Raw genomic sequence first — 20,646 nt, 5'->3', positions numbered from 1 at the left:
GAAGCCTTCGCTTCCAGGAAGGATGTTTTTGCCGGTTTGCCGGTAAAAGCATAATCTATCAGTTAGCCCCACTGGTCGGCAAACAAAACACTGATTTCTTTTAACACAAAACTGCTTTATTCAGCGTTTTTACTGGTTTAAATTACCCGATCCATTTGTGTTGAAAAGGAGGAGACTGCTACGACTAATTTGGCTCCTAATAAAAACCTGAAAGTCTGCATCTTGTGTTACCAGAGAAAAAGGTGAGCACACAACAGCCCGTCTCCGATGAGCCAAATAGCATCAGGGAAACATTGATCTTTCTTAAATGTGAAACTGCTTTATTCAGTTCAGTTTTGATTCATTGATCAATTATTGTCTCAGTAAACATTTGTGATTTGTAATAGAGCAGTCCTCTGTGGTTATTTGTGCATTGTATATTGTACTAACAGCTGGTTGAGACGGTGAGTGCTGTTGTTCACGTCTTCTAACCTGCGTGATTGTTAATATTTTACACATATTAACAAACTTAGATGAGCATTCCCCTTTTAGACTGAATACAAGTTGGCCATTGATCCCTAATCTAATCAAGCATTTCAATGTTCAGAGCATTTTCACAGCTGGTTAATAAAAGCTTTACAGTGCACAGTAGTCTTAGAGCCTTTTTGTGATTTCAGGAGAAAAACATTAGTATTTCCAGCATTGAAAGGGGTTCCTGTAGAACAACATGACCAGCCATCTTTGCATGATCGACTGGACGTAGGAAGGGCAGACTCAGGGTGCTTAGAGCAGTGTGCATTGATTTAATTGGCAGAAGACAGACAGAATGACAAAAAAAAATATTGTCAAACAAAACTACAGACTACAGTCCTGATGTAGCAGCTCTGTAATTTTTAAACTGCTGGTGACGTAAAAAGAAAAATAAAGTGCTCACAAAGATCAGGAGAATTCGTCCTCTGGGGACAATAAATGTCTGTACATAATGTCATGCCATCTATCCAACAGTTGTTGAGCTCGCTCTACGGTTGGCAGTCTCAGTTAGTCAGTCCACCACTTTGGTCCTGACCAAAACATCTTAACAACTAAAGGAACAACTGTTTTCAGCTCTCCCTGAGGATAAATCCTACTTTGTCAACTAATACCGTCGGCTTTACGTTTCCTTCAGAACACATTTGCTGCAGCAAATTAGTTGTTTATGATTATTACTAAGAGACAGGGTTGACGAACCACACCTTAAAATCTCACCTTAAAGACAAACTACAGTGTGTGTGTCTGTGATAATGAAGGAATATGTCACCCAGTACAGTGTGGTTCACTGATGTGGTTTTAATAGTGTTTGGACAGCACTGGAACTTCAGGCACAGAGGAATAAGAGCAGGCTTTGGATACATTCACAAATGTATTGTTGTTGTATACATGCATGTGATTTGTCGATACTAGACAGAATGTTCCCATCTTTTAAGGAAAGAGAGGAGGGCACTGTTAAACACAAAATTCTGACAAGACAGATAAATGTGAAGGCGGAAAAATCTCTGAGGCAGATATGAGACAGAAGCAGTTTGGGAGCAGACCCCTCTACAGCCCAATACATCCAGTCACAGTTGACGTCTGTGCCAAAATTACATAGAGACACAATCTGGATGTGTTTATTTTAAGATTACTGCATTCCCAGGCCCTTGATGGCTCAAGACCAAGTGCACTAACTGTGGAAAAAGAATTGCCACTGTTTCCATCTTTGCTCAATCTGTTTATGTGTGTTTATCTCATATAAAAATACAGCATGCACTTGTTGGCCTAGGAGACTTAATAGAAAAGAAAGTCTGGCACAAAGCCACTGCCCAATGTCTCCTTATATCCACCTCAGGGTCCTGTTCATGAATTTCTCTGGTAACCAGTACAGCAACTAACCTGGGGTCCAGGACCAAAGGCAACCAGTTGGTTGTTTGATCCAACCAGTGGCAATTAGTATGTGATCATGTAATTAATGCTAATTATTTTTTAATTATTTATATTGTAGGTGACCCTAAAGCACATTTCAAACTGAAATTTTAGGGGCCTTAAGAAACCACACATTTGTTGAGTATCACATGAAAGTAGTATGTATCTTCTCAGACGCACTAGGCTGTTATTACTGCCACTTCCTGAGAGCCTCCCTACCGGTTGTAGACGTGTAACTATGGTAACCCATGCCAACCTCAGCTCTACTGGTAATTTAAAAAATATTTTAAACATAAATTACGCCCAGCCAAATGGAAACTCTGTTGTGAACGTTGTCATCTACCGTGTTGCACTGTGGGATATGTATGCCACTGTCGAGTGCCGTATTTACATACTGTAATAATTCACTGGAAAAAGTATGCCATTCATGTACTAGTGGTTTCATACTACGGTTTTGGACATACAAAAAGTGTAGCATACTGTTTTAGCGCACTAAAGAGCATGTTAAAATATTAAACACAGCCATTTACACAACTCTTAAGTCCGTACGCTAAGTATGAAGCTACAGCCAGCGATGGATGGATTGCCGAAGGAGCTTACTGGGGCCAAAGGCCCAAAATGTTAGCCCTAAACCTGCTAAATGTGACTCAAATTAATACGTGGCAACCAGGAAGAGAATCAAAATGACAGGGACACAAAAAACACAATGTTCAGGAACTGCAAACAGACACTAAAACCTACTTTAAGGTGCAAAACAACTACAAAGAGACACAAAATGACTAGAAAGAGACATTAAAACAATAATAAAGAGACACAAAGTGACTACAGACACAAAACAGTAATGAAGAGACACAAAATGATTACAAAGAGACACAAAACCACAACAAAAATACACAAATCACATACAAAGAGACACAAAACAACTACAAAAAGACACAAAACAATAATAAAGAGACACAAACTGACTACAAAGAGACACAAAACCACAACAAAAAGACACAAATCAACTGCAAAGAGACACAAAACAAACACAAGGAGACACAAAATGACCACACACAAAATCCATGTGTCTCACTCCTGTATAAGGAAAGCCAGTGGAGCCTTTGGCATATCTGTGCTCAGGGGCCCACTGTCTAATACTGCAATCCACCTATGCAGCTAGCAGCCAGTTAGCTTAGCACAAAGGGAAGCAGTTAACTCATCAGTACCTAAATCAGCATCTAGCATTCATTAATTAAATGGTATCTGGTTTGTTTAATTTGTTCAAAAACCAAGAAGGAGGTTATGTGTAACTGGTATTTCCTAAAATAGTTACACCATTTCTTTAAGGGTTAGTTATAGTATTGGGGCAATAATGTAGCAGTGTGGCTGTGGGTTTGGAAGATTCACTGTTTGAATTTTTCATCTGTTTCATGTTTTGCATTGAATCTGTTTTGTCTCATTGCAGCATTTGGGGATCTCTCACTGTTTGGTTAAATCAAATATTTAGAAAATGGGAGAGGAAAAATGATCATATGCGTCTTCACACACAGGCGAACATCTTAAGCCACCAATTTATGGTCTTAAAAAAATCTATGTTTACTTTTTAAATGTATATTTTACTATAAATTCCACACAAAAGGCCACCTCGTGTCAGCTCGTCTTTTAGGTCTGTGCCAAGAACATACAGAGCAGGTCTCCTGGGAGCTGCAGACCTTCACTTAACATTCCCTGTGAAGAGCTGTGCTGTCCGGCAGCGTAACCTAACAACCACACACAGGACACAAACAGAGCTGACGGGTGACACTGATGAATGCAGGGGAGCAGCATTGCTAGGATTTAGTATTATTCACATTTCCAAAATAGAGGCACTTGCAACGACCCATGTCTGCAGAGGATAATACATTTAAATATAGGTCACAAATGAGACATCTTCACTGATATGGGACCTCTGTGCTCCAGGAAGTCCATGTGAGGATTAATGACATCAGGAGGTCCCTTCTTAACTAACAAAAATATGTTGTTGTTTTTTTGTATTATAGAGTTTACTCCAATCTGGTTGCCAGATTTAGATTTTTTATTTTGCATTTTGAGAACACCAGCTAGTGAAACTGAAAGTCAGAGTGGCACTCCCCTCCCCTGGGACCACTTTGCCTTGGGAGACTAGGCTAGACTAGACCACGTTATGGTGGTGATTCTCTGAGAAATTTCAAGCAAGGGAGTTCAAGTATCTCGGCGTCTTGTTCACGAATGAGGGTAGAATGGAGCATGAGATGGACTGGTGAATTGGTGCTGCATCTGCAGTGATGCACCACCATGGACCGTCGTGGTGAAGAGGGAGTTGAGCTGAAAGGCGATGCTTTCGATTTACTGGTCCATCTATGTCCCAACCCTCACCTATGGTCATGAGCTCTGGGTAGTGACCGGAAGAATGAGATCGCAGATACAAGCAGCCAAAATGAGTTGCGTCCTTGGGATGACTGGGCTCAGAATTATATATTTGTATACTTTATTTAACCAGGTCAAAGCCTCATTGAGATTAAAAATCTCTTTTTCAAGAGTGACCTGACCAAGAGGGCAGCATAAAACATTCTCACAAGTTACAACAAGGCAAAGAGACATTTACAACTGTCACACACAACAAATAAATAAAAAACACAGTATGCAATTAACATGGAATACAAGGTTTAGGACAAGAGCAAATATGATGTGAGTACAATTTCTAAAATGAATTAGGAACAGTCACATTGACTAACAGAGCTAATTTCCAGACCCTTTAAAATTGACTTAAACTCCCCCACAGTGATCGGCTCTGCCAGTCTCAGATCCTTCTGTAAATTACTCCAGGATGAAGGAGCAGCATATTTAAAAGCATTTTTGCCAAGTTCTGTTCTCACCCTTGGAACCAGCATTTGCAGAATATTATGATTATGATCAAGATGTCTCGTGGGCGCCTCCCATTAGAGGTGTTCTGGGCATGTCCAACTGGTAGGAGGCCCTGGGACAGACTCAGAACACGCAGGAGGGATTACATATCTCGTCTGGCCTGGGAACACACCGGGGTCCCCCAGGAGGTGCTGGAAAGTGTCGCTGGGGAGAGGAACGCCTGTGGTGCTTTGCTTGGCCTGCTGCCCCCGTGACCCGGCCAGGACAAGTGGAGAAGATGGATGGATGGATGGGTGGATGGACACTGATTGGCACACACAGCTGTCAATCGTGATGTCAAACCCCCTTTTTTTAGTATCAAATAACTAATTTAAAACAAACTTACCAGAAAAACAAACATCAGCGAGATAAGAATGACCTAAAATGATAGTTTCACTATCATTTTTTTGGGAAGTTGTCATGTTGTCCATCTTTATTATACAGTCTATGTGATAAACTCACAGAGAATTATCATACCTTGCTGTTCCCCTCAGCTCTGAATGTGCCGTTTTAGCATTTTTCAGTCCATTGTTTTGGTTTTGGAGCCCGCAGCTTTTTCGGTGGTGTCTCCAGCCGCAGCACACAGCTGTTCTAGGTGAAAATAAATTATAAACCCAACTGAACAACACCTGCACAACATCCTGCAGCAAACAGATGGAGTGGACCGAACAGAGCTAAAGGGAGAGTGAATATTGGACTAACATTAATAAGGAAAATGAATCATAATTTTTCAAAATGTTAAAAGTAGGCCTGTAAAAGCAAAGCACTTATTATGTAATATTACTATTTATTTATTTTGTATTACGAGATCATCATATGTTGCATAAAGATGAAGGCAGAATTATAACTGGTTGAATTCTTGAGCTACTTTATACTGTGCATTTTCATATATAACAATGTGTTATTATTAAAAAAATATGACAGCGTTTTGCATGAAAAATCTACCAATCTCTATCTCAATATCTCTGATAGGAGATGAGAAATATTACCATTATAAGCCAACTTTCCCCACAGACACACTATGAGGACTAATAGATGATTAAAAAGATTTAAAAAAAAAACCAACAACAACTAAATATTGATGAAAAAATACATTTTATTTTTTTTTACATAAATGTACAATTTTATATTTCCTCTACTAGCCTGTCTGCAGTACATGATGACTGCATGATGTCATCCTAGGGGCGGGATTATGTAAATGAGACAGAGGAATCTATGGGAGGATGTGAGCGTCAATCTTTCACATCATCATCACCACCATCCCCATCATCCTGAGGTGTGTCTCCTGCCGCTGGAGCTGCAGACAGACGGCAGGCACACAGACAGACGGTCAGAGCGCTGGTGCTCCGACTGAAAACTACTCCATCCCTTTGTTCACACGGAACATGGCGTCAAAATGTCCAAAATGCGACAAGACGGTGTATTTCGGTAGGTGGGTGTTTTTTGTGTAAGCGCCCAGCGTCGAGGTTATTGTCAGAGGCGAGGGCTTTGACTGCTAGTAGGAGTGTTAACCATCTGTGGGGTTTATTTTGAAAATATATTCTTTAAGTCTTATTATCTTATTCTTAATATTTGTTAATGCATGATGTTTGTTTACAGTGAGAATGTATTTATTATTTGCCATGCAGCTTCAGAGCTCATAGAAGATCTGAGGTGACGTGTACTCATTGACAAAAAAGGGGTTTCATTCTGTAAAATTGTTTTCTTATTATATTTTTTATGAATATAATATAAGCCCATTTAAAAAGAAAATAATCAAGAAGCATCCAGGAATATTGCAGAAAATATATCTATCTTATAAGTCACTGCCTCTTTTTAAAAGAAAATGTGCATGGTTTTTATTTCAGATGGGGCTTGGCAATATGGTTATGAATATTAGTATGGTGATAACACATGTCATACTGAAGTATTCAAAATCACATGGTGAAAATGTATCCCATTGTGTCCTATTGATTTCTGTTGTTTGTTTGTTTCACATAAAATAGTATTCAGATTTCCCATTGCAAAACATTTAGATGAAATATAAATTAATATTAAGTAAGGATAAAACCCATATTCTAGTGTGTATAGTTTTGTTAAAGGAGCACTTCACCCACAAAAGGATCATTTGTAAATCAGTCACTCACCCTGTGATACGTTCGTGAAGAAAACTTTTTTCCTCCATTCCTCCACGGTGAACAAAGAATCCAAAAAACAGAACATTCTTGATAATTGGAGTGAAGGGGGTCCATGTTCAACAACAGCAAAACTATATCAAAACACCCATTTACAAACTCTCAAACAACTTATCCAGTATAAAACAAGTCTCATTTATCTAGTCGTGGGCTCAGTACCTCCAAAACACAACCATTGCGCTAAAACCTTAGTATTTAACACTTCAGCATTACCAGTCTCATGCACGGACGAGTAGCGCACCAAGCAACTCAATGGAATGCACTTTGCCATTCGCTCTGCTTGTATGCGGAAGTGTTTTAAATAGTAACGTGTCAGTGAAAATGCACATGTTTGGGAAGTACTGAGCAGACGACTGGATAAATGAGACTTGGAGTTGTGTGACAGTATGTAAACCGATGTTTTGACATAGTTTTGCTTTTTCTATTTTTGGATTCTTCATTCACTGTGGAGGAAAAATAGTTTTCTTTAGACTTCAACATAACATGGGATGAGTAAGTGATACACAAACGGTCATTTTGGGTGTTAGTATTGCTAGTGTGTGTCACGATATAGTAAATAACAATAAAATAAATCCTATGAAATAAATTCAGTATTGCCATAAAGCAGTCTTACTTATTCATTTGCAACATTATTCGCAAACTAAAGATATGAAAGTACAGCTACCATGATATAAGCGGTATGACAAAGTTAATGAATACATATTATTGGATGGTATATACTGTCACATCACTCAACTCTATTATGCTTCATTTAGAGCTGAGACTGTGGACTATAAAAATATAAATATGAGGATTTTATTATAATCAGTCTTATAGCGAAGACACCAGTACAACAGGGATGTGCCAGCATCAGATTTACGTGGCCAAATATATCACAGTAAACTGTTATATCAAAACATTCATCAAACCTTCATGAAACCCTACTATCAGAGCTGCAACACAGTACAATTACCCCACACCATGTTTGCTTTAATGCAAACTGGCTTCTCTAGCAGAAAGACTAGGTAATTTAGCACAGCAAGCCAGTATACTGTGGCCTGGTATGAAGTACAATACAGGCACACCTCTACGCTGCAATAGAAAATAAGGATAATAGTCATAAACTTTATTTATATAGCACTGTCTTAACAAGGATGCAAAGTGCTTTACAGAAAAACAGAAGATAAAAACAAAAAGCAGAATAAAAACACAGTGATCATATAACACCAGGGGATAAAATAAAGTGAAATGGCAAGAGTGAAAAGATAAAAACCCAAGACACAAAGCTTCAAGAACCAACAGGAGCATTTTAGTTCTGCAGCAAAACGTCACAGACATGCAGGAACCTGAATGTCACAGTGAAGTCCTGCCAGAGCAGCTAACATCCTGATCTAATAACCCTCCTACTGTAATTATCTGACGTCTGGTCTGTGCTGCCTCAGTTTGCCTCAGTTTCTCCTTTTTTAGCGGTTTGGATGTGAAATGAATGTGACAGTTTCTCTCAAAAATGTTTAAAAACGTCTCAGATGGTGAGTCCCAGACTCAAACTGGTAACCACTGTGCTGTGACGCAGCCCAGACTGGGCTGCAAGTGGTTCATTATCTTTGGATAAGATTACAGGGAGCCATTAACAGTCCTTTCCTGTGTGCATGTGGTCATCAGCCTAAACTATGTTATCTGCCAGCCTATGACAAATCACCATCTTTACATTGAAGTCCACCTTTAAATGACCTGGCTTTTCCCAGACTGTTTGCGAGATCATTTTCGAGTTTTACATGAGAAAAAGGGGTGATATCATCTTTCTTGTCTGTCAGCTTCTTTTCATTTTGGAGCAACACCACATGGCATTGTAAATAATTTATTGATTGCTCATGGGTGACATGGATTGATTTTCTTTTTGTTCTTTCATCTTCCTTTCTCTGGAGAACGGCAGCGAAACCACGCCCTGCAGGTTCAACCAAACTGCTGTTGTCTCTTGTTCCCGCTTGAAGCTCTGCAGTAAATGTCAAAGAAATGTGTTTCCTCTGGCAGTGTAGTTGTTGTTTTGTGGCTGCGTGGGGAATTTATTGAGGTGGAGATGCATTTTATACATTTTAGCTCGGTCATTTGGTCTATTTTGGGATTTTGAGCTTCAGAGTTGTCAGTATCCATCAAGTCTTTTTCCACACAAATGTATCGTCAGCATGTCGTTGAAACAAGGAATTTGTATGAAAGGAAAAAAGGGGGAAAAAAACAAAAAAACAAACACACAAACCTAAAAGGAAATAAATAAATAAAACTAAGACAAGACAAGAAGGAGTAACACACACGACTGTGAGTATAAATGATAAGGGCACACTACTGTACACTTGTTTGGTACACACGTCCCCCACCATCAATGCAAAGTGCTCGCTTTGTGCCAAGGTGACTTACTGTCACATATCACAGTGACAGGCTGGCCAGCGAGTCTAAACAGGAAGTGTCATGTTGTATCAGGGCCGCGGAGTATCTGCTGGGATATTCTGGGACTGTTAGTGACCCTCCCTCTCCCTCTGTCCGTCCTTCTGTCCGTCATGTAAGTACAAAACTATCAGCATCAAACTTTACTTGAGGTACCAAATGGAAGTACTCATCTTGCAGAAATGTCCCATTTCAGATACATATTAGGCCATATTCATTCATTCATTTTCAGTAACCACTTAACCTGTTAGGGGTAGAAGTGGGGGCTGGAGCCTATCCCAGCTGACATTGGGCGAGAGGCAGGGTACACCCTGGACAGGTTGCCAGACTATCACAGGGCTGACACATAGAGACAGACAACCATTCACACTCACATTCACACCTACGGACAATTTAGAGTCACCAATTAACCTAGTCCCCAATCTGCATGTCTTTGGACTGTGGGAGGAAGCCGGAGTACCCGGAGATATGCTGACACGGGGAGAACATGCCAACTCCGCACAGAAGGGATCGGCTACCATGGGTTCGAACCAGGAACCCTCTTGCTGTGAGGCGACAATGCTAACCACTGGACCACCGTGCAGAAATGTCCCATGGCAGATATACTATAGACATATTTGACCATATCATATATTATAACTATTGATGTATTAATGTGTTCATCACTTCAATGCTGCGGCTGGTAAAGGTGGATCTAATTTTGATACAGTCTAACTTTATAATTTGCAGCTTGTAAAGCCATATTTTAACATATAATAATATACTGTATATATATATTTTTTAATATTTTGGCTTATAAACTGAAACTGGAAAGTAAAGATAAAGCTATCAAATTATTGACGTGGAGTAAAAAGGGCAATATTTGCCTCTGAATTGTAGTGGAGTGGAATTAAAAAGTAGTATTATAGCAGCAAACCATTTGCTATGTAAAGATATGGTGGAGTAATGGCATCATGCTCCCTCTGTGTGTGTTGTAATACAGCTTCTCTGTGGTTTGTTGTGATTATCAGGTCTGGCCACGCATGCATGTGCATGTGAATCCCACTGGCTAGCTCATTACTGCCGCTTTGCACAGAGCCCATACAGCTGTAACCTCTGATATTGGGACGGCGTTGTTGTGAATCATAGCGCTCACACTCTGCTTCCCCTTGGTTAACACTTGGTAGCCATTGTTTGGCACTGTTTATGGAGTTAGCACTGTTAGCTGCTGGCTGCCAGCTCAGCCACCTCCATGTTAAGAACCGTAAAAAGACAATTCCACCCCAGACTCTGAATCGTAAGCCCTTTTACACTGCCTCATCAAGATGGGAATTTCATGCTGTTATGCCACTTTGTGGTTCTGTATAAAAGGTATAATTTTAGAGTGGGGGGCAGAGTTATGTTTCCTTTAAGGCGGCATTGGAGGTAGTAACAGCAGGAGAGCTGGCAGGACAGAATCATGGGCAGCACGTGTTATGTGTTGTGTGTTGTGTTATGCGTTACGCATCCAACCCACCACAGGAGATTTAAAAAGTAGTTGTTAGCGGCTAACTCAAAGGAGAAGAATAGCAGCCAAAAATGCCCATAAATTGGGAAAAAAATTAGTCTGGGTGCTCTCTGAGCAGAGGACGAGATCAGCCACCATATAATGGGGACCATAAATGATTGTTATTGCCATGTTAATGCCGTTGTTATTATTGATATAGTGCTGCCAGCGCTTATGATAAATGGCACATCAGAGGCCGATGCTGCTGAATTACATGTCCTCTTTTGCATCCATGATGCCGGCATGCTGTCTAAAATCACACACTGGAGCAGTATAAGGCCGCTGTTGTTTGGTCCTGTGTAAAAATGCAAAGGGGGCACAGAGGAGAGACTTTGTAGCGGCCCTATAGCACAACCTCTGTTTAAAAAGGACCCTGATATGCTCTGAGTGTTGCATACAGCTCCTTTGAAGGAGTTGTATCAGTGAAACACTACCGACTTTATTCTGAAGACTTGTTTTTTGACTTATTTTGAAGACTTGGTTTTTAGGTTAATCTAGAAATAGTTTTAGGATGGGATAAGGATCTGGCATGTAGCTTTCATCATGTTAAGGATTGCATTAAAGCAGAAGTGTCATTAGAGTCAGAGGGATGGGGAAACTTCCAGTGGCTTTATAAAAAGTCTGAATTAATAAGACCCAGACATCAAAAGATGAATCTCTCTGTGTCACTCTACTGTCCTACTTGTCCCTAGTGAAAAGAATGTGCTTTAGGCTGATATGAACACCCAAGAGTCTCCCAGGTGTTTTCTTTCTCTTTAATTAACTGTAGCCGTTCCCAGTATCATGGAACAAACTGCTCTGATATAATTTACAATACAGTTTTGTGTCAGAAACAAACAAGCTGTTGGACTGTACGCACTGACACTAGAGCTTTCCCCATCATGTCAAGTCCTCTAAATATGTACCACCTGTGGCTGACTATAAAAAGGTTTATTCATGTATAAATAAAGTCACATTTTAACTTGACCACCTTTAAATACAGTTTGTTTGATGCCATAATGTAGATGGATTGCAAGAAGGCCTGCGTACCTGGTCTATTCATCTTATCTGGATCTTCCTAGACATTATGAAGGGGTTAACATCTCAGAAATGCCATAAATCTGGACATGTAATGCCTTCGTTTTATGACGCAGGTTCCTAATTGTTACTCTTCTTCTACAGCGGAGAAGGTGTCATCTTTAGGGAAAGACTGGCACAAGTTCTGTCTGAAATGTGAGCGCTGCAACAAGACATTGAATCCAGGAGGCCACGCTGAGGTAAGAGGAAGTGAGAGGAAGTGTACAGGAGGAGGCGTCAAACTGGAGAATTGATAGTATATTGTAAGATGATGCTTTACTCTAGAGCAATTTAAGAAGCGTAACAGTAGAATATGTTTGAAGCTAATATGTTTTCCCACATTTTTGTGTGATCATAAAGGTGTAGTGACTCAAGATTGTCAATTTTAAGTGCTTTAATTCTACTTTAAAAGAAACTTTTTTTGACTGATGATGAAGCGGTGATGGAAAGATCATCTAAATAGTTCAACTACTTGCAGTTACAGGCTGTAGCTGTTTTAAATACTCTTTATGTGACGAGATATTACTTTATCTGGCCACTGACGAAACCTCAGCAGGAAGTTCAGGGTTTCATTGTGGTCAAACTTACACGGTCATTTTCTTACCACCCGAGACTTCTGCAAAAAAAGTCAGCACAATGACTGTACATGTTTGACCACAAAGCAACCACATGTTCTTCCTGTTGAGGTTACATTCTCTGTGGTCAAAGGTCAAACAAGTGACTGACTTTGAAGATCTCTTCACACCGAGTGTATTCAGAACAGTTTTTTAAGGTTAACAGAAACAGTCTTAAACCTCCCGGACTGCTTGCAGACTCGTCCGGGCCTTGATAATTTTAAACATGTTTGATATGTAGGATTTAAAATCTGGTGATCATGGTTATGATTACATCAGTACGGAGCAGCTGATGGTGTTGCCAAGCAAGGGTAGACATTCTAGCCCTTGAAGCTAACATTAGCTAGCTTACTACTGCTGACAGTTGCATGTTTGATTCGAGAGAGAAGAACGTCTGTGACGTTTCTCCCTATATCATGCAACCTGATTTTGAAGAGGCAACAGATAGGATTTGGGTTTTTTTTAGCTTGGCACCACCTAGCGTCAGTGGTGTTTCATCGCACTGTCGCAACAACCAAATTGACCATGGGGATCAGAGATAATCAATAATATGACTCTATTAGACACTCTAAATTAAATTAAATAAGGCTGTAAAGCCACCAGTATACCTCTATGTATATGTAGAATGAGAAGGTGTGTGGACACTCTACTAAATAAATGAGTAAAGAGACCGAGCAACAATTATCAGATTTATCTGAAGAAAAAAAATAGTAATGCAAATAATTATACCAGAATGCACAGTACCAGTACAAACAACTCACAGTAAATGATACCAATATGTACAACAATACAACAGTAGACACAGTGGAATTATACCAATATGCATGTAAACAGTCCCGATTCTAGAATAAACGGTACCGTATGGAAACGATGCGGCTGGTTGGAGCTCAAACTGAATGGGAAACAAAGCAGTGTTCACTTAGCTGGGCGTAACTTAGCTGGGCGATGTCCGTCGATAGCTGCCTCCATGAGAAGAGAACAGAAGGAAGGGAGGGGGGGGACAGGCATCACTGTCCGAGGGCTGCCGTAGGATGGCAACGAGGATGTCAGCCGACCAACACTCGCTACCCGGTCCCTGGTTGCGGCGATTTGTGATGCTGGCCAGCTAGGAATGAACTAGCAGCCAGTACAGTACAGTCCTCTCTCGTCTAGCTAACATTTAGCCGTGTTACTTACTGATCCATTAGAAAGAAAGCTAGCTGGACATCGGTTTTGAAGCCTCTTTGGTCACGGAGCTCCCTCCATCTCTTGAACGCCTGACTGAGGTTTACTCTTGTTTTTCCTCTTCTTTTATCACTCTCCTTTTTGCTCTTCTTTGCCTCCTCAGACAGAGGAGCTCGTTTTCTTTTGCTAGGCCGTTTTTCACTTGTCTCCAAACTTTGTCCGTCTGCCATTGAGCTCGTGACTCAACTATCTCATGCCCAACTCCTCATAAGGACTGGCTCTAGTCCCTGATTGGCCGACCGACCAGCTTATTGCAAAGATTGCAAAGCCACTAAGTAACCTATGTAAACACTGATAGTCTGATCTTACTGTGCAACCCACATTATTTTCATGGTGATATATTTAGGAAAAGATGCTATCTGTTGCCTCTTTAAATCGGTTAGAATATAAAACTCCTGTAGTCAGAGTCAGCTTAAGGCCGTAAAGATAACACGTATGAATTTTGAAAATGTGCATAGCTTCCCTTTAATACCTTAGAAGCCTTTTCATGACTGTGATGTTTCTGTGGCTTTCACAGTCTTTTAATAAGCTTTTAATGAGGAAGTAAAGTACTGTGAATCACAGCTGAGCTGACAACGGTGCTTTCAGTCGCCAGTGAGGAACTCTACTGCCTAAAGCAACTAATTTAGTCTGTGACAGCAGTGAATAAAAGATCTGTGAACACATCTAGCATGAGTGAAAAAAAAAGAAAAGGATTGAAAAACATGGCTGAAACACCTCCTGTGTGGATGACCCTTCACGGTCCAGACATCTGAATAAAGCCATTACAGAACATCGCCATAAAGGACGGCAACATCTGAAAGACAAAGGGTCAGTAGTTTAGATGAAGCAAGCATTGTTGTTGATTATATCACTGAAAGGGGTCGTACATGGAAGTCAAGCTAATGGAAGACATTTTCCTGAAAAAGACACATTAGTCCTTGTTTGCTTGAAACAACACATAGTTATCAAAAAGAGCTCACTGTGTCATTTTCCAGGGAAATGCCTTTTAGAGAGAATAAAAAAAATGTAGTGAGGGTAAACAGACCACAGAAGGGACTGATGCTCATATTTAGATCTCTAGTCATGCGTTATGAATTGCTTTGAAAATAACAGAGAGCAGACAAGGCTTATAAACGTCTGTGAACAAGTCTTGGTTCATTTGTTATCTGGTGTTATGTGAATCCAAACAGACTGAATACAAAAATGTGTTAAACTAAACTATTCCACTTTGGTTCAGAGCAGTGAGAAACTGGAAATGGCTGCCTCTGCTTACTGTCCCTTCGTCTTGTGTTTTACAGCATGATGGGACGCCTTATTGCCACAAGCCCTGCTACGCTGCCCTCTTCGGTCCAAAAGGTGCAGTTTGTTCTTGTTTACACTAAAAAAAGAACATTTGGGTCGTTTGCAGGTTCATAAATTTAATGTTTGCGTGCGTTTTAGGAGTGAACATCGGAGGAGCTGGTTCCTACGTGTACGACGCTCCTGTCAACGAAGCCCCTGCTGCCGTCTCCATGGAAACAAATGCCAAACCAGAGGAGAGAAAAGCCCCCGCACGGGGACCAGTGAAGGGTGAGAAATATGTGGAGCAAAAATAGAAAACTGTCATATGCTGGGAAGGGAAATTAAACGTATGCTTAAACAGTATCCTCTCTGCTGGTTTGAGGTGTAGTTTAGATCACTTATGTTGCAAAGATGATTAACATATGAAGATATGGCGGTCAGATTTTAGTGAATAACATGAAATCACACTGAGAAAGAAACTAGTGAAGGGATGATGAAGATAAAAGCTGTTTCAGTCAAAGTGAAAATTTGAAGATGTGTGACAAACAGCGAGATAAAAATAGCTACAGGGGGATAACAGAGATTGCAGGTGTTGGGGGGGAAAATATTCCAATTCAGTGTGTCTTTTTCAGCTGCAAGCTTCTCGTCTTTCTCTGGAGGACCCAACATCTGCCCCAGATGCAACAAGACGGTTTATTTCGGTAAGCAGATTGTCTTCATATCTGCGTTTGCATGTACTATATGAGTGTTGGAATGTGTCCATGTGACTAAGGTGGCTGGTTTCCATAGTGACTATCTCCATGGTGGTATGTGTGTGTGCATGTGTGTGCAGCTGAAAAGGTGTCCTCTCTCGGGAAGAACTGGCACCGGCCCTGTCTGCGCTGTGAGAGATGCAGTAAGACTCTGGCTCCTGGGAGCCACGCGGAGGTGAGGGACTCAACTCACACTCACACTGCTGGATGTTTCCTGATGTTTCTGATGGTTTTTCATCATATAAAAATGGGTCCTCATACGGAAGAATTCTTTTCTTTCTGTTGCAGCATGATGGACAGCCGTACTGCCACAAACCGTGCTACGCTGTGCTGTTTGGGCCCAAAGGTATGAACTCAGAAACACTGGGCAGCAGCAGAGTGGTGGGCTGATGCTTAAAGAGAAAACAGTCACAGCGTCCCCTAACAACTGTCTGCAGAGGTTCATTTTAGATCTACAAATATTCATCAGAAGCAGCCATATTGTTGACTCAAACCTTGGTGGGTGACGCCAAAGTTTTTGTGGCCTTAAAGTGTCAGAAGCTCAGTTAAAAACGCAAGAGGTACATGAGGAGAGAAAGAAACTGTTATGACCTTAGTGCTCTGATTCCATAACTGAACCAGTATAATCCTGTATAGCCATTCCAAGTTAACAAGGTCATTAGTCGCTTTACACTCCATAAAACTGTGGCTCTTTTTTAGGAGATAAAGAAGTGATGCAGTCTCTATAGTGAGAACTTGAAAATAAGAATTGTTGTTTTTCTGTTGCCTTAGAATAAGCCGTTTATATATCTACATACAGAGTGGGTCCTCTTCTCTGGAGTCTGACATGTTGTTTCTACAGTAGCCATGAATGGACCACAGTAGTGCAAGCTTGGCACATGAGGGAAGTTTTAGTTGGTTGCAATTTGCCACCTCACCACTTGATGCCACTATTATGTTACCCAGTCAGGCTCAGGGGTAACAGTAGCCCCTTTTACACTGCCAGATTTTCCGCGAATGTTGGGCCGTTTTGCCGGCAACCTGCGAGCGTTTAGACACACAGAGCTGGATTGGCGAGTTGATCCAAGGTGCCCAATTTAACGCCTCGTTGTATAGTCATATTGGCGGAACCCTTTTAGTTTAAACAGACCGAGGCGGCCTTCCGCAACGAGAAGGGCTATTGATGACATGTGGGAGGAGCTGTTGATGACGCCGCATGTGCGAGCCACTGGCGGTGGATAAACAGCTGATAGCAGGAATTAGCGAGCAGCTAGTAGCAAGAGGGAAACACAAACCTGACAGACACTGTAAAGATGAACAACTGGGGAGACAAGGAATTGCGCGCCCTCCTTGTCCTCGCAAACGAAGAGGCCATTAACCATCAGATGAACGGGTAAAGAACGGGCCGACTTATGAGAGAATTGCCGAAGGACAGACCAGTCACTATTTACGTCACACGCTGAGCTACATGTTTTGTTACTTGCTCACGCCCCCCATTGCCCCGAAAAAGGCGCATTATGTATAAACAAAAGTAGGTAGGCAGCATTTTGCTGCACTCCCCCATTTTGTTTTTATACTGCCAATGCTGAAAGAAGACTGATTGGGCTTTCCTGCAAATTTGCACAATTCATATCTAAAAAGGGCTAGTAAGTGAAACAAGGGGTGGGGAAGGACAAAGAAAAGCAGAAATGGATGTTTAAAGAAAAGTTAGGGTTTATTTACAAAAAAACAAAGAAATAAAGGTGTACAAAAAGTCAAAGAAAGTGATTCTACATTAGCGATTAGCAGTTAAATGATTTTAAATTAATGACTCAACCAAAGGTTTCCACATCCTCCACCCAAATGGGAGTGACAATCACCGATCTGGTACAGAGTATTGTAAAACTGCAACTACCACACAGCACCTAAGCTGCCAAATTATCCCCCTAGCTCCGACTGTTAATTTCTCCAGGCTTTTAAACCTACATGTCCTTGATGAGTGATTAGACAGCAGTGTACCCAACCACTCGTCACAGCAAGCAGGGGGGAGGGCAGAACCTATGGTGAGACACAAAAGAGAAGCGCAGGAAACAGAAAAGAAGGGCACACCCATCCCTCACCAGTAACACCTGCACACTAGACCTTCACTATTATTTTAATACGATCTGTCTCTTGCTCTTACGCCGCCCAAACAAAGCAACAAAGCCCCTCCTTAAATATAACTAGGCTTCCTCTTCAGCTCAACAGCAGTCATATTGTTAATTAGGCTTTCCTGTGCTATTCCAGCTGTAGAAATTAGTGTCAATGAAAACTGCTCACAACTTTTTAAATGTATTATAACACTGGCAGACATATAGAGAATTAAACATAGTTTCATGTAGAAATGATATTTTGGTGAACTGACCCTTTAAATGTAAAGCCTGTGTACTTGGCCTCTCTCAGGTGTAAACACTGGAGGTGTCGGCAGCTACATCTACGACGAGCCTGAAGCTGAGGCACAGCCCTGAGCCCTGACGCCGCCTCCAACCCCCTCCAGGACCCTCAATGTCTCTGATTTGCCTTCTACAGTCATGGTGACAGATGATATGTACTACGATCACAGGGATGGATATTTAGATGTTTCTGTTGTATTTGTATATTGTTTATATATCTATTTTTTGTACCAATACAAACCTTTAACATGTCCTCCCTTGTGAGTTTCAGATTTGCCTTTAAGTTTCTCGGTTCTCTTTGCCAAATAATTATTATGTAGTGGATTAAAGCGCCTGCATCACTCCTGATTAATAGTTTGTCAGACTTTTGTGCACTTAAAAGACGTACTGTACGAAACGTACCCGTCCACCTATTTATTGACAGTGTTTGTTGAACAGGTTCATCCTGGTTCTAAAAAGAGGGATGAATGTAGATGTAGCTGTACGCACAGAGATGTGAATTTCAATGAATGTCATGAAGGTCAGTTTGGGGTCTGTTGGGATCAAAAGGTTTTCATTTGTGCATCACATTTTCTACAGTAAAACTGTGTGATACCAAAGCTGTGTTCAGTGTCTGGATATTTTTTCATTTATTACAAATAAGCAACAATATTTACAAGGTATACTTTAGCAAAGGAAGGCTGAGTTCAGTTATGTGGAGCTTTTATAAAGCCAGAAATCTGTTGAGCTGCAACTAGTAATTGTTTATCAATACTGATTCATCTGTCTTTTTTAAATTAAGATATTTATAGTTTAGAAAATAGTCAAAAGTCCAATCCAAGATCCCAAATTATTCCATTTACAATAATTTAAACAGACACAAGCAACAAACCCTTACAATGGAGGAGCTGGAGACAACAAATGCTTGGTACATTTAATTAATAAATTATTTCTAAACTGTCAAAGACATTATAGGAGAGCTGCTGAAACTGTGTAAAGTATTCATACATAGCATATAGAGGCAATAATAAATATTAATAAAATTGTTTTGAGCACATGAATTGAAAATTACCTCCAGTGACCTGAGAAGTCTAGGGGATTTAAAGCATCTAAACATGTCTAGCATTCACATACAGAGCTTATAGTGCCTCTCATAAACAGATAAGAGAGCCTTAAAATTTTAGAGGTCATGCCAAGATGTTTACTACTATATTTCTTCATTTAAAGTACAGAGTGAACAGCAGGGACCTATGTCTGGTTTTCCAGTTGTATGTACAGTATTTCAGCTCTCTATTTTTCCCTCTCATCTCGTGCTCCGCCTTATAAGTGCCAGCCAATTAGAAGGTAAAACGTCACCAACAGGATGCAGCCTGAAACGCCCCTTACTGGAAACAGTGTCCCCGGAAGTGGAGCTTTGCTGTCCAGCTAGACAGAGTACTATCCGGAAGTTGGAGGAATCTGTCTACAAAATAATAGTATAAAATGTGACAACCACTGTATCAGTATGCTGCCGTAACCAGAGATGGACAGTATGCTAACATAATGAAGACTTATACTTTATGAGTCTGCTGCATTTTATATTGTGCTCTTTAACCCACTAAATTTTCTGACAGCTTTGCAAATACATACAATCATTTCATCAGCTTTTAAAACATGGCACATAATCACAGATGAAATTGCCTCACAGTGCCAGCTACCAAATGATTATTTTCATTGTCAGTTAATCTGTCGATTATTTTCTTAAAAAATAATTTACTTGTTTGGCACAACAAATGTCCTAAAATGTCCAAAAAAAAAAAAAAAAAAGAATGTTGATCAGTGTTTCCCAAAGCCCCATAGTCTTGTAGTGTCCACAACCTAAAGATATTAATTTTACTGTCATAGAGGAGTAAGGAAGCTAAAAAATATTACCTTAAGTCAGTTGTAATTTTTTATGCATCCATGCTGACAATAGCCGTGTTTGGAGGCATTATGTTTGTTTGAGTTGTCCGACCATCCCATTCTCATGAACGTGATATCTCAAGAACATTTTAAAGGAATTTCTTCAAATTTGGGACAAAGGTCCACTTGGCCTCAAGGACAAACTGATTACATTTTGGTGGTTAGAGGTCAAGGTCACTGTGACCTTGCATTACACCACTACAGTGGTGTAGTGGTAGTTGGTGAGGTGGGTATACTGCTAGGTAGATAGGTAGGTTACCGATGAGGAAGTAGGCATACTCTCCTATTACAATGGCTTTTTAGCTGATAGGTGGGTAAACTGTAACTGGATAGAAAAAGAAGTGGGTATACCCCGTATACCTGAGTATATCCTCCACTACACCACTGGCCTCATTCTCGTGAATGCATTATCTCAAGAAAATCTTGAGGGCATTTCCTAAATTTTGGCACAAACGTCCACTTGGTATAAAGAATGAACTGATTAGAATT

At 40.5% G+C, this 20,646-nt stretch overlaps 1 protein-coding gene across 1 annotated transcript; it reads left to right on the top strand.

Moving 5' to 3' along the window:
* Positions 1-6,049: 6,049 nt before the first annotated feature.
* On the top strand, positions 6,050-18,836 carry LOC126398737 (cysteine-rich protein 2-like). The gene is made up of 8 exons (XM_050058305.1): positions 6,050-6,249; positions 12,100-12,194; positions 15,113-15,170; positions 15,255-15,383; positions 15,728-15,796; positions 15,928-16,022; positions 16,136-16,193; positions 18,248-18,836. The coding sequence occupies exons 1-8, from the start codon at positions 6,207-6,209 to the stop codon at positions 18,310-18,312; spliced, it is 612 nt and encodes a 203-aa protein (XP_049914262.1). The 5' UTR covers positions 6,050-6,206; the 3' UTR covers positions 18,313-18,836.
* Positions 18,837-20,646: the final 1,810 nt, after the last annotated feature.

This window comes from Epinephelus moara, chromosome 12, assembly GCF_006386435.1.
Source record: "Epinephelus moara isolate mb chromosome 12, YSFRI_EMoa_1.0, whole genome shotgun sequence".
Classification (NCBI taxonomy): Eukaryota; Metazoa; Chordata; class Actinopteri; order Perciformes; family Serranidae; genus Epinephelus; species Epinephelus moara.
Note: the sequence above shows the minus strand (reverse complement) of the source record. Positions and strands in the feature narration are given on the sequence as shown.

Excerpts from the sequence above, each read along its gene's own strand:
- LOC126398737 (XM_050058305.1), top strand. The coding sequence starts at position 6,207 with ATGGCGTCAAAATGTCCAAAATGCGACAAGACGGTGTATTTCG. Across the intron at positions 12,195-15,112 it reads ATCCAGGAGGCCACGCTGAG|CATGATGGGACGCCTTATTG; the intron begins GTAAGAGGAAGT and ends TGTGTTTTACAG. Across the intron at positions 16,023-16,135 it reads CTCCTGGGAGCCACGCGGAG|CATGATGGACAGCCGTACTG; the intron begins GTGAGGGACTCA and ends TTTCTGTTGCAG.